Here is a 17,747-nt window from a genome sequence, read left to right on the forward strand (position 1 = left end):
GAAGGGGTGGTTTGGAAGAGATCAACACATTTTTCGCCAATTTCACCAACAAGGATCTATATGTTAGTTATATAAAACAAATATTGAGTGGCTTTAAATTGTGTAATGTGAGGAATATTAGCCCTTGGATTCGCATCGTGATATGGAAAAGTCCAGATTTTACCTTGCGATAATATTCCTCCCATTTCACTCTGAGCCACTCAATATTTGTATAGAGGTAACTTGAGGAAATGACAAATGCACATACACTGTTTGCATGGAGACTGGTCTTATATGAAACAAGCAGTGCCAGACTAATGCACATGTGGTGTAGAGTGCTCAATCATATCTACAAACAGGCAAGCCTCATATAGCTGCTCCCAGACCATAGTGTAAGTCACAAGTGACAATCAGTAAGTACCGGTAAGATGGGTAATCAATCTAAGTCACAAGTCACAGTCAGCCAGCCAGCCAGTCAGGGGAGTCAGTCAGTCAGTCAGTCAGGACACTACACTGGGAGCAGCAGGCACTAACAAAGCAACTATACATTGAACCTTAATTAAGTCTGATAATTACACAGTTGACCTGCGTATACATGTACATGTATGTCCTTCATGTGCCAAAGTTCCAAGTAACAATAGCAATAATAGGTTATATAGTAAACTCCGGCTAAACGGGCACTCTCGGGACCTGAGAATTTGTGACGACTTACGCGAATGCCGATATCTGCTGTAAGCCGTCATTTTGCCGGCATACATGAATGGTCTTTTGCACACATGATTCATTGCACTAATTGGCTTCAATTTACCCTGGATTATCTCCTCAATGCTTGAGTTGAATCCAGCAAATTAATCCTCGAATTGTATCATCACGTTTGGGGTATTGATAGTGGATACCACGATACATATGTACGTGCACAGTAATGCGTGCGTGGTCCGGTATATACCACGCACGCATTGACTGCAGCATCATTCAATAAGACGACCCCCAAAATGGACAGAGCGCATGCGTCCAGCCTAGAGGGGGTACTGGTATTGATATGCTCACGATGCATATGCGATGTATGCAGCAAAGATCCTATAGCGCCGCATAGTGGTATGCAGTAGAACACCCTTTTTCAACACCGATGCATGCAGCGGTCACGGGCTGTGCGAAACCACTTTTCACTCCACACTTTGCCAACCGCAGTACAGGAAGTCGATGCCAATGCGTGATTTGTTGAATGCCGACTTACACAAAGGATTTTGTAATGCTTTTTATGGAAAGGGGACCTAGAGTAACATGACGACTTGAGCGAAATGGTGACTTATAAAAGCCGACTTAGAAATAAAAAATTCAATGGAAATGCATTACAGACAATTGGGATTTAGTCAGAGGGCCGACTTGAGCGATTTGACGAGTTGTACGATGTCGGTTTTGCCAGAGTTTACTGTAGCTGTTTGGAAATCACTGTTTTCCCACTGACCTTAAAGTTTCTGCAGCACCTTTCCACTGTGATCCTGATTCCTCAGCCTTGGAGAGCGCCACCTTGAGGCGAGATAGCTCCAAGCTGGTGACTTTGAGTTGGTCTTCTGCTTCCCGGGCTGACTCTACCAGGGCAACTCTCTCCTCCTCAAGGAATTCAATGTTCTCCTTAAACTGCTGCTCAAAGTTCTGCAATGATGCGAGTGTGACTGTGTCAGTTAGAAGTCTACCTCTATTTCTATAAGTGGAGCCAACTGTTTGCCATCAACAAGGTTTGCTATCTTTCCAAAATGGCTGACACACACAATGAATCTAATCCTGTTGGGGCAGAAATTTTCCAGTTTCTACATTAGAAGTAAGTTCATATATTACTGGAAACATTTCACTTCAAAAATTTAGAGCAAATCACAAAAACGGTCGCACCACCCACCAACCCTTTTTTTTTCAATGTAATAGGAAACACATCTTTTTTTCTTGGTCTTAATACATATAGTATGATTGATCCTAACAGTGATATGTGGTGTCTTGTGATGATTAGTTCCCCACATACATAAAAGAAAAGAAATGCTGATAATGTTTGGCTAAGTTACTCCACCCTTGCAATGGGACCCTAAATAACAGAATTTGTTGTGGGAGTCATAATGTAGACCAAGAATGCTGGCTGGCCAAGCCTGCCATGCAGCAGGGCAATCTATGCAAATATATTGCATTACAAAGTGCTTTACACGTCAGAACAACTTTTTGTGAAAGTAAGCATATATTTCCCAAAAAACACATCATTTGTTGGCCATGGCAACAAGGTGTGTGACTGCTGGATGCAGTATATCAACCAAGAATGGAGTCAGTCTTCAATTTCTTTTTAACTGAGTAATTTGGACACTGCCAAGGGGCCAAAGTCAGGGTGACCCGATAGTAATGTGGCCCAGGCACAAGTGGCCGAGCTCTGTGACAACAGTAACCACTTTGAGTGGTCTTATTTCAAAACTAGGCTGTATAGCTCTCCTTTGGCATGACAATAAAAAGATCTTGGAGTTTGATATCTTCCTAGAAATCTCCCACTTGTTCACAGACATGACAGAGAACCAAACCAACGTGTCAAACATCCCATTTCCACAGGAGTCTGCATTAAAAACTTTTTAAAACATGATAAGTTTGTCTTTTTTATATACCTTCAAAGGGAATTGATACCAGTCCCATCTTCACTTTAAGTAAAGGTTTTGTCATTACATCAGTACATACTTTTCCAGTTAATTGTAAATGATCCGACTTGGCATTAAAGGAACAACATGTGACCTTTAATCCCTGATTATTTTTAACATTACAAGTTGCCAGAAGTTTCGATTTCAAGACTGTCAGACTTGACTCGATTCTACAGTAAACTCTGGCTCAGTCCGCAGTCTCGGAACCCGAGAATTTGTGACAACTTATACGCGAATGCCGACATCTGCTGTAAGTCGTCATTTTGCGGACTTACATAAATTGAATCATGGAGTAAAAATCGATTGAATGGCCTATGCACATCTGTATCTGGATCAATACTGCAAACGATCTCTCATTATGGGATCACAGGCTTTGATTTACCCTGGTTTATTTCTACGTCCATGATTGATTCCAGCAAATATATCCTCAATGGTTATCACCACATACAGGCTGACGTATTGATCACAGAATGTCATGCCTGTACGCATACGAAGCAAGGATGGCCAGCCAGCATTAACAGTGTGGTGTAGAAGTTAGAACGCTTGCATACACATATGAGTACAGTTAATTACATATTAAGGCATGCGTACGGTACGGACATGCGTGGTAAAGTTCATTCAATAATGGGACCCCCTAAAATGTACAGAGCGCATGCGTGCAGGACTAGAGGGGTACTGGTATTGATGTGCTTACAGAATCGGGGAAACCCCTTTTTGATCGCGCACGTGGTGGTGGTGGTGGTTTTTTTATGCCAACTTATGCGGAGGAATTGATGTAGTTGTGAAGAAATGGGACCAAAAGTAACATGCCGACTTAGGCGAAATGGCAACTTACAAAGGCTGACTTAGAAATGAAACTTTCAATGCAACTGCATTAGAGACGATCGGGACTTTCGTCAGATGGCCGATTTAAGTGATATGACAAGTTATACGTTGTTGACTTGGCCGGAGTTTACTATATACTCATACCACAACTACCATCTTTGAAAACTGGCAGCTGATCCACTTCAAAGTTTACCAAAATTTGTCTGACCATTTTATCTGCCCTTATCTTACTGTGCAAGAGTCCTGACTTGGACTTGAGACTACCTAAATTTACTCAAGTTAACTTGTGCATGGTCTTATGCAACAAGTGACTGGCTAAGACATCAGGCAATGCCAAACCTACTTGAATCTGTCTGGCCATCCTCTGTGCATCTGCTTTTGCCTTCTTGCTCATCTCTCGCTCCCACTCCAATGATTCCAGTTCCTTAGCTTGTTGGTTCATTATCTCCTTGTTTCTCTCAAGTTCTGACTGTAGGGCAATGATGAGATCTTGACTACTAGACAGTTGATGCTTCTGGTCAGTAGTCTCAGCAGTAAGTCTGAAAACAGAACACAAGAATTACCCAAGGTGATTACCCACAAAAATGACCCGAACATTGTTGGAAGTTTGCCAACCTTTTGATTTTAGATTTTTACCAAAAAGGTATTTCTGAATGGGGATAATAGCGTGATAGAGCAGTTGTAAATGTGATGTTTAAAACTGGTTAGGGCCCTGGTCGTCAACAATAGCCCTCGCCTTCAGCTCAGGCTATTTTCAGCTGCCAGACCATTAATCAGCTTTAAACCACATGTTCATAACTGCCCCATCACACTAAATACAGGTTATTTATAGTGAAAATACTCCATGACAATTAAGTCTTTTGATCTTGGAAATGCGATAAATGCTTGCTATGAAATATGGCTTGCTACTAGAGACATACATGCCTCTGATGTAAGTAGCTTCCATAGCAACTAGCAAGTAAGAAAAAACATTCCTAATTTTTTTAATTCAGCTCCTGAAACAAGTTTTCAGGAAATGTGGCATGCACAACTGTGTGGCTCACAATACAGAGAAAGTGCAGTATTTGACACGCTTATGGGGCTAGCTTTTGACCAAAACAAAGTTTCCACTCCATCTGAAAAAGCATTTTTGTAATAACAATGTTGATGAAATTGGTATCAAAACATCCACAACTTATCAATCTATAAACTCACTGTTACTGCTGATTACCAATGATTGCTAAATGTTAGGAACAGAGTGCTATCATTAGGAAATATATCAATATACATTGCATTGGTTTGTACCTTGTATTCTGCAGCATGAGATTCTGAATCTCTTCTCCAGTCTGTGAATGCACTATCTGCATCTCTGCCGTGGTATCTTGCCATTGTTTACTCTGAATAGCCAAAGCAGCTTCCACTGTGCACTCTGCCAGGAAATGCTCGATACTCTGCTGCTCTAATGCCTTCATCTTGGCCATGACAGTCTCATAATCACTTTTGTAGCCAGACAATTCTGTAGTAAACAGTTCAGGAAAAGGATGTTTTAATTATATCATTTACAGTTGTATGTGATATAACCATAGAGCTATATTAAATTACTAGAGCGCTAACTCGATGTATAAAGTAATGCCTGATGGCCGCATCCATGTTTGTGCACAAACCTATGGAAAACTCGAAATTGTGTACCGCTTTTGTACGGCTATTTGCATATCTGCGTTTGTACTTGATACCGGTGCGTCATTGAAGCCGATACGCAAAACCGAAACGCACGATCAGCAAATGAGCGTTTCATTTTGCTCTATGCAAACAGGGCAACGTGTGCGCGTCCCTCGCTGCAGATGCTTTTCGCTGTGACGTTTTTGAACAGTCATGACGCGCTTACGTTGTTTGCGTATCTTCTACTTGCGCGTTGCATTTAGAGTATACTTTTAAAATTCAATCCAGCTATTTTGATTGTCTTCTACAAACACACAAATAAATTCAAAATGTCTGCGCCCAGAGCGGCTTCAAAGCGTCTCCCCGCGCAAGAATGAGGAGTTAGTGCTCTAGTAATTTAATATAGCTCTATGGATATAACAAATATATAATATGCAAGACATTCCTGCAAATGACTAACCTGAAACGGACCTGATCTGACTTGAACAGATTAACCAGATCCAACTGACCAGATTAACAAGACCTAACTAACCTTTTCTTTTAGAATTTGGTTGTTAAAGTATGAGTGTTCATACTTAGCAGCAATATCTCATAGGGGATTTGTGAGAAGTTATAAGATTTAAGATCTTTCTACACATGACCGACCAGACTGACTGATCGGACCTGACTTGATCTCACCAACCTGACCCACTGACCGACCAACCCACTGACAAATTGATTGATAACCAACTGACCTTCCAACCAACTAACCAACTGATTAACAAAATGACGCATACTCCCACAAATCCAGCATGATTTCCATCTATTAAATAGTAACCAGTTAACCAACTTTTATCAGACTAAAGGGCCATTCAAAAAGTTCGATGTTTTTAAATTTCAAGTTCAAAGGTCACTTTTTTTGCTAGAAAATAGAAAAAAAAACTCTTTTAACTTGCCAATTCAACTCTCTGCGTACCGATTCGAAATACTTTTAAGCCTTTACCGTACGGCCGGGTACAGTATGCATCTGTACTACCGCACAAGTACAATGTATCATGTATTGTGTATCCATCGTAGCACCATGTATGCATGGGTGCGCCGTGCAAATGGAGCAGGACACCAGGTTCATGTGTCTTAATACACGCCATGAGCGTCGGTTACCAATTGCGACAAGGAAATAAACCTACTTGTGTTCAACATTAGGCAACCTGCATGCGCATATGTATCGCATGCATGGTATCTGCGTCCAATGAACATGGCAGCGTCGATGAGTCTGAATAGCGCGAGTTGAGAGTTCTTTTTTTTCTATCCAAAACGACTGAAACTTCTGAATAAACTTCATGAATAATTGGAGTCATTATACCTCTTAACGCCAAGACAACAATCATTGTTTTTAGAGCCAGCTAATGTACTTATTATCACCGTTTAGAATGGACAAGTTTAACGTGTTCCAGGTTGATTTCCTACGTACGGGAATGCCAGTGGGCCGTGTTGTTGGTAAGGTGCTGTGTACACTAACCGCAGCTGAATTCCGCCGTCACTGAACTAGACATTTGTCCATTTTTTTTATTGAATGGAAAATCAAAATTTTAAGATCGAAAATCAGGGTGGGTGGGTGGGTCAAAACAAGTTCGGGGAAAAAAAAAATCGAAATTTAAAAACATCCAAAATGTTGAACGGCCCCTAACATATGTATCCAGCCACAGTATTACTTCTGACCTAATTTTGTATTCTGAAGCTCTGATTTGATCTCATCAGAAGTCTGTGAGACCTCGTCTAATTCTCCCAGTAATTGACCCTGACACTTGAGGGCGTCCTTCTCAGCATTGATAGCATCCTGTAGCTGTGTCTGTGTATAGTGTTGCTGGTCCTTTGCTGTTGCTAGCAGCTGTTGTAGCTGCTCATTCAATGCTTTGGTGTGATTCATCTCATCAACCATCGCTACTTGCTATAAGGACAAAAGTAAGGTTAAGAAAGTTACGATAGACAAAAACCAGATTCACACTGTATAAACTGTAATGCTCACACTTGTGGAAATTGTTTTTATCCCTCATTTGATGGACACTCTTAGAATGGTTTTAAAAGGGTGTATCTGTAACCACCATTGTAACATCTATTATTGTCGACAGGCGGTACACTGGTATGGTACATTATTTAATTTGTCATATCACAGCTTGAGCTAATGTAAACAATTGGAAGCTAAATTACAGGTGTAATAGAGAGAAAAGGGGAATAAACCAACTGATGCTTTCATATGAAAGAATTATATTTTTTAATGTCTTTTTAGTTATTAAAAAGAGCGCAAGTAATTTGTTTCCAGATTTGTGTGGATTTCTGAATATGCAAACACACCTGTTTGTCCAATTCATCTTTCTTGTCCATCGTCTTTGTGAAGAGTGCATTCACTAGACTGTATGCCTCTTCAATACATCCAAATTGTTCCTAAGGAATAACAATCACAAAATAATACTCAGTTATTTTATGAAAACTTGTTTTTAAGGCAGAGAGAAATGTTCATATTTCATGCACAAATGTCTTTTATTCATTACTTTCCTGTGTTTTGACTTGTACCAAAGATGGGCGGAAAAATGGTAACGTGAGATACCAAAATGTATCACTCTGGAGATTTTATGATAATTTATTAACTTAAATGGTAGCATCTGAATTACACCCAAAGATGTGAGGCTACTAACAAGATGTTTAAATCAGTGGGCAGTATGAGGAAACTTGGAAATGAAGGGTATTGACATTATTGCCATGTCCTTTTCTTGTAACGCAAGTTACCAATAAAAATGTATTGGCCAACCAATAGAACTTTATTTTGTTGACATAGTTTTAGTAGTTTAGTCACTTAATTGCAAGAGATACAATGCATGTGAGGAAAAATCTACCCTAAATGCTTTGACTTTATAGAATAACAGCACAGAGTTGAGGGAAGACCCCCTCCCAATGTAACACAAGTTACCATCAAATTGCCGTTTTATTACAACTTGTCAAGCACCTGAATCTCAGCGGCTTTATCCAGTGTGTCTTTCAAGTCAGTATAAGCTTGTAGTTCTGTCTTGAGCTCAGCAATGGTAACCCTAGCTCTCATGTAGTGAGGCTCATAGGTGTTCTGCTCATAAAATGCATGGAGATCAGATACCTGCAAGGATAGGCAATCAATACAACTTCAAATTACAAACCACAACAGCATTACATCAATAATCTATTCCAGAGGTTTGTTTTTCACTTAAATGGACAAGGGATGTTTGCGACGGTTATGATGCATCGGTCAAGAAAAACAAATGCTGAAGTCATTCCATAAATGAGACAGTTGCTTAATATTGGAAACAGTATTGGATCAAAAAGTCAAGATCAAGCCCATCAGTCTTAGGAATAGGCTTTCCAAACTTTGAAACATTTTTATAAAGCATAACTGTCACCACTATGGTAGTAATTATGAACGTACATGTATTTTTAATTTAGAAAATGTTTTTCCATCCTCCTTTCCCTTTGCTGTAATCAAACAATTCTGAGTTAACAAACTCCCTTAAACAAGACATTGCTTCTACTTAATGGCATTACAAATGACTTACTTCTTGCTGTTGTTGTTTATAAGCAATACACAGGTCCTGTTGTAGGTTGTGGATCTCCTTTTGATACTGATCTCTCAGGTTGATCTTATCCTGGTTGGCAATTGATAACTCAGCGGATTTCTGTTTGTCCAATCAAATTGATAAAATGTAGGATGTAAATTGACTGGAAAAATGACCAAACTCAAGCCATTTAAATGGCCTGATGATGGGCAAATGTGTGTGCCTATACGTGTGCATGTAACTTGTGGGACAAGTTGAACGTAATGTTTAGCCCTTGCATGTATATTGCACTGTATTATTAACTGACACTGTACAATACTCTGGTCTTGGGCCTGTGATAAGGTCAATTATTAGCTAAAACCTTTCATCCTTTAAGGCAAGGTTTTTATAATTTTGGTAAATTGTCACTGAATTAAGGATGGGAATGTATGTTTAATATGGTGAACTGTTAAAACATTTAAAAACAATCTGCAAATACCTCAAAAATGCTTCCGTCCGTCCCAAAAAGTGTGAAGGACAGGTATGGAATATTGATTTACAAGTTCAGCAAAGATATTGTTCGTTTAACAGCTTGTACCGGTACTGAGGAAGCGAAAGAGAGCGATATACCATCTACCATGCAACCAAAGCACAATTTGCCAAGCGGAACTCAACTGCGATGCCAATGGAACTCATTTAACGGTAACAACAGTAATTGCCAGGGCCTGAGAATTTCAAGGAAGGACTGTTATTTCCCATGATCAGATGATTGCCGATTTGTCAAGGAATTAGTACACCATTCTGATCATTTATTAAAAGAAGGTTCATGCTAGACCATGCTGTTTGCCTGACCTGAGTAGGCTTTAGCGGGCTACATTCATCAAGATAAATTAGCAATTTATAGCCAACCTAGACACAAAGCGCAAATATTTCCAGTATCAGTAAAATTCTTATTTATTGGGAGTTAATCCTGTCACACTTCCTTTTCAATGGGGTAGATTCAGGCATACCACAGCCTGAAGTAGCTATGCGATTTGCACTTAACCAACAACAAAAATGAATGCCTTTTTGTTCTTGTATAATCATGTCTAAGCCCAAACTCTCCCTAGTTTTGAGAAATACATGTAGATCTTTTATACAAAAACATTTTGCTCTTTGGTTTTTGTCATAGATGGACTTGAACCAGCTAGATGTGGCCAAGGTTCACCTTTTGGATTTTTTGCTGGTTCTCGCACGATCAAGAGCATAGAAGCTCACAGTTATCAACCAGTCAACAGAGCGTGGCGCATGGTACCGTCAAACACGGACGCCCACGGAATGCGCAGCAGGCCAGGTATATACGCACTGATGTCAATAATTACAACGGCAGCTTAAATAAATTGACAAAATAGGAGAAATGAAGACAGGGTCTTGAATTGTATTTCTTGCGAATACCTGATGTAAGGCTTCTTGTAGGAAAGCTAGTTGATTCATCTGCTCACCGACTTGAAGGAGAAGATTATCAACCTCTGTCTGTAACGACTCCTGAAAAGATGTAACGAGAAAGAGGCAGTGCTATTGTCTAGTAGCCCTGTCGATATCAGAAGTTTTGATTATCGATACATGTACATGTATATCATTAAACCAATATGGATTATAATCAAAGAATATTTCAAACAAACATTTTTGGTATGTTGCAAGTTCTTACCAGGTATACAGTTTGTGTATTGGGCTGAATCACTTTGTAAAAAAAGCAGGTTAAAATCTACCTAAAAATACTTTATTGCAGAGTTTCAGCGGGTAAAAAAATTTGCTCCTGTATCACATATGACATCATCACTTTGTGCATTCTTCGTGTGGAAGCTGCTTGAGAAGCTTGGAGCAGTATGTAAAAAAATTTGAAAATATTCAAAAACATTTGAAGAGTTGAGTTGTGTACCAGTACCTGTACGTGAAAAACACATCCATACCTATTTTGTCTTACCAAAAATGCATCTCGGCAACATTTTTACTTCAAAAACTATCAGAAATTACCCCTTTTGTATTTCTTCCTTTCACATCCTTGGTGATTAAGAGTGTAGAAGGCATTTTCAAACCAAGTATTTTTCTGACTTTAACGCGACATCAGCGCAAATGTTTAGCCGCCTCAAAATATCTTGCTTAGCTCATAGACTGGTAAGCCTATATGACGATCTTTCACGATATTTCGATTTAATTTTTATATCGGAAATCGTATCGATCTCTTAAAAAAAATCGGCACATCATGGAATTCGATATGCCGAAAAATATCGCGATATTCTTTTGAATTACCACTTTTGTAACCATTAGAGTCACCACTGGACTTTAAATAGAGCCGCTACAGCGCTCCCATAAAAAAACGCAAACCACAAATTCACTGTTACCGCATTGTACCGCAAGGTCTTACCTATCAAGGGGCAGAACCAACTGACTTAACGAACGTCACGTGTATTGGATTTTGCGTCTTCCACGTGGCAGTACAAACATGGAGCTATACAAACAACACAATCCAGACCATCTTTTTAACCGATTGTTCTCAATTTCGCCCCCAAGTACCAAGTGAAAACGTAATCACGTGCGTCTAAGTTAACCGAAGGGAAACAAAGTCTCTGACATTTCGCAAAGAAAATACGGTGCCTGTTTTGTGACGGAAATGTTTCATACAGAACACTGCTTATTCTCAAAACGATTCGATTGGGATGATTTTTTAGACATGTTTTTCCGGAGAAGAAGTATGTAAGTTCAGCAAGGCAGAACAGAGGCATTTCACCATGGATACCGCACAGGTACTAGTCTCTGAAAGAAATAGTTGAACGAGAAGTTGTACAGACAAAACACCGCAAATAATTGTAGATTATGACGTTGAGAAGTGAACATGTTTCGTTTCGGCGCGCGGTCAGGGGAGCCCTCGTCGGGCCCACAAATTTTCTTTTCCCAGGCGGCGCAGCCTGCGCCTCATCAGGCCATAGATCAGGCAGACCCAAACGACATCCGCATACATGGTTGTTAAGCGCCTCCTACAATACTTTTATGATACGTACGCACTATATAATGGTTTTGTTTCCCCACAATGTGGCGAGCAGTGCGACAGCTCAGTCGATACTAAATTGTGATTTTGCACCGCGAGGTTGCGGGTTCGAATCCACGGTTTTGCACCCGGATTTTTTTTAATTTTCTAACCTGAGGCTTCGGAGGTTTTTTCAAAAAGGGAAATAAAGTCCGAATTCCATATATTTATATATTTTCGATTTTCTTCTCATGTTTTTAGAAAAGTAAAGTCCAAAACTCCATAGCGTATATGCGGATGTCGTTTGGGAGAAAAAAATTTGCTGCCGGGCCAACGACTCCGGCGAAATAGATCAAATTTTCCTGCACATATTTTCCTGACTCGTTCCGTCTCTGCCGTGGCTGTACCCGGGCACTTACACTTGCTTAGTGCCAAAACTGTGCCAAACTTATGAAATCAGTTCATATTTTAACAACAAAAAACGTCGAAAACCAACTGTTCAATCGTGACTTTCGTTCAAAAAAATTGGAAGGAATTAATTTTTACAAAGGGGTGCTTCACCCTCTTTTTGGAGTTAACATCGTTTTTCATCAATAAATTCTTTAGAAAAAAATACTTTTGTGAGTTTGTAACAATGAAGAACTTTTTCTGAACAAGAAAATATTTCGGACTCCATAAAAAAAATGTTATTTGTAATTTTGAAAGGATGGAAATACTGGTAAATTGTTTTCAAGGAAGCACACCCTTGACCGCAAATGGTGTGGGCTGTACACGGTCTGCACGTGGCATCAGTGCGGCGTGCATTGCGTGCTGGTACTTCGTTCTTTCCTTGTGAGATATTTCTATTTACACATTTTTATCAAACATTTCAAGGTAAATTTTTTCGATATTTGAATGTGGAATTTGTTTTCTCCTTAATTGGCAAAGTAAATGAGAATAGTACTCAAATAAAATTGATGATTTTGTTCAGGACATATTCGGACCATCGGGACTATCGGGTTATTTTTCACGGCAGTGGATGGTGACTTTGGTCGTGTTTTTTGTTTATTCCATTGTTCCATGAATGGAAAAATGACGTCATCACGATAATATTGCGATATCCGATATTTTTTCCATGATATTCCGATTTAAAATAAATGGATATCGAACAGGCTTATAGACTGGTTCCCGCCAAACAAAGATGATAAACTGCAATTGCACTTAATGATTGCACATACATTAGACCTACGTGAATTTCCTGTCATTTTTAGTCGGTCCCGCGATTGGTCCTTTTGTTCAAGCTATACAAAGTGTAAAGCCCCATGGAGTAAAAATAAAACCGATTGTCAACACTACCAACATGTTGATGTCTTCGGGCAAGTATAAGTGAAGATCATGAAAAACACCTATTTTGACGTGATTTACTTAAAATAACGAGTTTCAACCTACTTGGCACTTTAAGGGAACCATTTTGTATTTAAGATTCTTGCACTGCCTTCTGTTGACAAAACTGTTTTTGTCCAGTGGTCCTACCTTGCTCAAACACCGGCCAACATTTCTGACCAATATCATTTACTCATATCAAATTTTGGATTTTTCAATTTCATTAAAAAAATGATAGACAATGTCAATATCACACTGTAATCAAGTAATATTGATATTTCGACGGAGCGTAGTGTCGCAAAATTACTTGTTTGGAACAGAAGTACAGAGAGACACCAATGCCATACCTTTGAAGTTTGTCGCAATTCAACCTTCGGATTAAGCTGTTCCAGCCTTTCCACCACCTCCCTCCGTTCAAGTTGCTCTCTGGCTCCATCTAGTTGGTGTTGTAGCTCAGCTTTGGTTGTCTTCATTGTCTGAATCTCACGGCGGAGGAGTTCATTACTGATACATGCTGACTCCATGTGACTCATCAGACTGCTAGCATCCAGTTGGCTTGGACTCTCAGCTTCTAATCTGTCAAGATTTAATGGAAAAATGGGTATTAATGACTGTAACATTCAACACCTTTATTGTGGAATTGCGGAAGGAAAAGCTGTCATTTAAAGCGTGGACTACATGTACATGCAGTCCTCTTGGGAGACCACATCACTTCATCACACTAAGCCAAATTATCATTTGTTCATTCTCATTTTGAAAGCAATGCAGTTATTTTGGGTACAAATCAGAATACCTTAGCTTACATATAACAAAGTGGTCCATTTTAGGCAGGGATGTTCAAATTCTATATTACAATTTGGTGAGCAATCATGCCTATATGATTTATTTTCAGCATGTGAAGTAGCATGTGGCCCAATATACAGAGGCTTCTGATAAGCATTGATTAGGGAATGTAATACTTACTTGAATGCTGGTACAACAATCGGTGACGTCAGTGTCTCTGCAGTACTGAGAGCAAGGGGTGTAACAGCTGTGCTTGCATCTACTGAGGCAGATGGGCTGGTTCCACATTTCATATCAACAACTCTAACAGGTGTTGATCCACACTGGGCATCTACTGCCTGGTATGAACCTGTACCTACCCCAACCTCTGTGACTCGTACTGGACTGGTTCCTGTAGAAGAATCAGTGACCAGAGCTGGGTCTGTACTCAGACCAATATCAGCAGATTTAACTGGGGTAGTACCGATGAGGGCATGGCTAGATTGGATTGGTGTGGTTTCAGTCATAGTATCTGACATTCTGATGGGCGTCACCATGACAGACTTGTTTGTCATTTCTACTGATTCAGAGGGTGTGGTTCCAACACTGGCATCCATCAGACCGGTGGGTGTAGTAACAGTTGAAGTGTTGGACACTCTAACAGGTGTGGTCCCACAGTTAGCATCACTGCATTGTTTGGATGCTGTTCCGAAAGCAGAATCTGGCAGTTGACTTAGGGTCGCTGTGACGGACTTGTTAAGAACTTCAACTGGCCTGATAGGTGTGGTTCCGATACAGGCATCAGTTGAACTGGTGGGATTGGTCATAGTCACGCCATCAGTCATTCCAGTGGGTGTGGTTCCATTGTAAGCTTTAGAGACATAAATGGGCGTGGTCATCAAACAGCTATCTGTCTTTAAGATTGGTTTGTGAGGAGTAGTCCCAGTGAATATGCTGTAAGATTTCACAGGGGTCACGCCAACAGAGCTGTCCGTCATTGCTGTTATATTGGAGTGGACTGGCGTGCTACCAACAGCTACACCAGCCACATTAGTGGCAGAAGTCATAGGGTCAGTTTGCATTGTCTTGACCGGTGTCATGGCAACAGAAGTGTTAGCTCTGTCATCTGGTCTGGTACCATGACTGGTGTGTGGTAGTTCAATGGGCACAGTGCATGAACTCCTGATTGCAATTTCAGCTGGTACCACTTTCATTAATGGTTCAAGTTCAACCAGGGCCATGTTTGTCATTTCAAGCTTTTGAACAACTTTTTGGACTGAATCAGTTCCCTGAATCATCTGATGAGAAGCAATGGGAGTAGATCCTGGTAAGCCTAGCACCAATCTACGTGAGCGCATGTGATTGTTGCTGTTTTCTCCATCAGCGTCTATAGATATGTTGTCTTGGTGGATAGTTGGAGCAAGTCTTGTTTCCTGACCCTCATGATGATTAGCAGGTGTAAAGCATGGCTTACTGATCTTCATGACAGGACTACACCCTGCAGCCATTCCCTTCGCCAGTGATAATTCAGATGAAATACCGGACAGGTTGTCCTCTAAGAAGACGCTGGTATCGTCCTGACCCTGGCCAGAGTTGTTGTAGGACTCGTCAAGCCCCAGAGCAATACTCCACAAGCCATCAGTGGTTGGTGTTACAGGATCTAGAGCCAGTGACTCTGTGCTGCTGGTCTTTGTAGGGATTGAGCAGGTTGCTCCTTGCACCTGTTGAAGTAGTAACAAGGACAAAGATTCATCAATTTTCATTTTAGTTTCCTGCTTGCAAAAAAATGTTCAGCTGACATTCCTACTGTACGGTGCAAACCCAACTCCAAAATCACAAATCCTCTGCATGAAGTGCGGGATCAAACATCACCTTACAACAATCGGACACAGATGAAAGCCAAGAGGTTCTTCCTACCTTCTCATTTCTCAATTCTTGTAAGGCAGCATGAATTGCACTATCTACCAATCCTGACACAGTCTGTTCCAACAGCTGATCTCCATCAGATATGGAAGACAGTGGTTCCATCCATTCAGTGCCACTTTCCTGACAAAAAAATCAACAACAATTCTAAAAACTACTTGTAGCATGAAAGTTGTAGGTTTTGCACGGAGCATTACCATTCACATTGATCATTTTGTCAATGTCTTGTGACTAGTAAGTCACAACAATACAGTGAAATCTCGAGTTGTCAAACCTCAAGGGAACAGGTTCAAAATTTGACTGAAGCAGAGTTTTGAGTTAAGCAGGGTTGTATATCATTGTTATACTACAGAAGGCAATGGATTCTTTGTTTGACTTAACAGTTGTTTGACTTAAAGGGTGCTCATTTCATATTCACTATTTTTGTTTTTAAATATTTTCTAATGTCGATTTGTTTGAAATGTATGTATTTGCTTACATAGTTACAGTGCACATACATGTACATGTACCTTTGGAAGATGAGAGCAAGCAGATATTTCTTTGAGAAGGACTTGATTGAGGAGAGACTCAGCAGCTTCGGTCACACTCAGGGCTGTTCTCTTACAAGACGACCAAGCCACTGATGGATCTTTGCCTTTCCTGAAGAAAAAACAATTACAGAAGTGTCAATCCTCTGTAATGTAGCAATTCTTACTGACTTAAAAAATATGAGCACGTAAATCAAAATAAAGGATGTTTATTTTAAGCATTTGTGGCACCTGTGTCAAATCAGGCACTTTAAAGCTATAGTCCATCATTCACAGCCATCCGAAAAAGTAACTGGCGTATTATTGTTGAAAAACTTGTTGGTTGAAAGATAGTAAGGGGACTAAACTCCCTGTAAAATTATTCTTTCTGGCAAGCTCTCATTTTGAAGTAATCAACGAAAGAAGGCCTTTCCAACGGTGCATCTTAAGACGCACCGTAGGAAAATTTAAATTAGTAGTTCGTTTTGTTATTTGGCGCAGCGCGCGCAAGCATTGGCACGACGCACAGGCGCACACGGTTGCTATAATTCGTCGGATCAGTGCGCGACATCGCGTATAGCTGCAATTCAAAAATGATTCAGAAACTTTTGATTTGAAATTGAGATCCTAGAATGCTGTTTTTCTCGGAATATACAGCTGAAGCTGAGCTGAAACTTCGTCAGGTTAGTTGTTCAGTATCTTTCATTAGATTTTGAACACTTTTATTGCTTCAAACGAACAAAATGCACAAATTACAAATAATGGACTAAATCTTTAAAGATACGTCATCTGTATGTTGTTTGGGTACACAGTAACTTTGATCCACTAATTTAAGACCTCCTAGAAAGGATACAGGAGTAAACATTTGGATATTGTGAGTGAGATTGTTTTGCATCTGTTGACAGCCACCTCTATTCCTTCCAGAAGCAGCCTCCGCATCAAATCTGTACCTGTTATTTCTTTGTCTCTGACTGTTATTATATCTGTTTCATGCATTGAACAAGGGCTACAAAATCCTGGCAGGCCAAGTCCACAACTTCATACAAATGTGAACTGCGTTAAGTATTTTCTAAGCAAACATGTTGGACATGTTTTGTTAAAGGTGCCAGCTAAACTAGATCAAGATGCATAATGCATGTATGGGTGTACATGTACTGATCTTGATTGGTTCCAAACTAAACTGAGTTCAATAAACTTTTTTTTTTTTTAACGGTATATTTCAATGCCTACATGTACTAAAAGCTACATATTTCTCCAAAGGTGTACTTTTGTTCTTTTCAAACCTGTGTTTCTTGCTTTGTCTTCCTCGAGTCTTGTTTGCAGATGTCAATCTGGTAGGGGTGCAGTGTTTGACAGGGGTCCATATCTTCTGCACCATCTTTGCTGATGATCTGTAGTTGTGGGATGCAGTTACATCTTGGTTGAGACTAGCTAGAGGCTTTCTGACTGGAGTCACAAGAGGATTCAAGGTTTTCCCTGGTGTCTTCACCTGCAAGCAACATGTCAGGAAACAGTTTCAATACCATTTATAGTGTAAGTTCAAAAATTA

General features: G+C 40.0%; 1 protein-coding gene across 2 annotated transcripts in view; it reads right to left on the minus strand.

Moving 5' to 3' along the window:
- The window catches only part of LOC119726952 (myosin-16-like), a 34,486-nt gene that overhangs the window by 11,028 nt on the left and 5,711 nt on the right, over positions 1–17,747 (minus strand). For both annotated transcript variants that reach the window (XM_038198796.1, XM_038198795.1), the window contains exons 3-15: positions 17,482–17,687; positions 16,202–16,331; positions 15,687–15,815; positions 13,971–15,490; positions 13,355–13,583; positions 10,076–10,165; positions 8,663–8,782; positions 8,086–8,229; positions 7,437–7,526; positions 6,804–7,032; positions 4,752–4,962; positions 3,811–4,006; positions 1,445–1,632 (exon numbers count right to left, since the gene is read on the minus strand). In XM_038198796.1, the coding sequence (XP_038054724.1) occupies positions 1,445–1,632; positions 3,811–4,006; positions 4,752–4,962; positions 6,804–7,032; positions 7,437–7,526; positions 8,086–8,229; positions 8,663–8,782; positions 10,076–10,165; positions 13,355–13,583; positions 13,971–15,490; positions 15,687–15,815; positions 16,202–16,331; positions 17,482–17,687 (3,482 nt within the window). The remainder of the gene's footprint in view (positions 1–1,444; positions 1,633–3,810; positions 4,007–4,751; positions 4,963–6,803; positions 7,033–7,436; positions 7,527–8,085; positions 8,230–8,662; positions 8,783–10,075; positions 10,166–13,354; positions 13,584–13,970; positions 15,491–15,686; positions 15,816–16,201; positions 16,332–17,481; positions 17,688–17,747) is intronic.

The sequence above is a fragment of the Patiria miniata genome, unplaced genomic scaffold (genome assembly GCF_015706575.1).
Source record: "Patiria miniata isolate m_02_andy unplaced genomic scaffold, ASM1570657v1 HiC_scaffold_2, whole genome shotgun sequence".
NCBI classification, from domain to species: Eukaryota; Metazoa; Echinodermata; class Asteroidea; order Valvatida; family Asterinidae; genus Patiria; species Patiria miniata.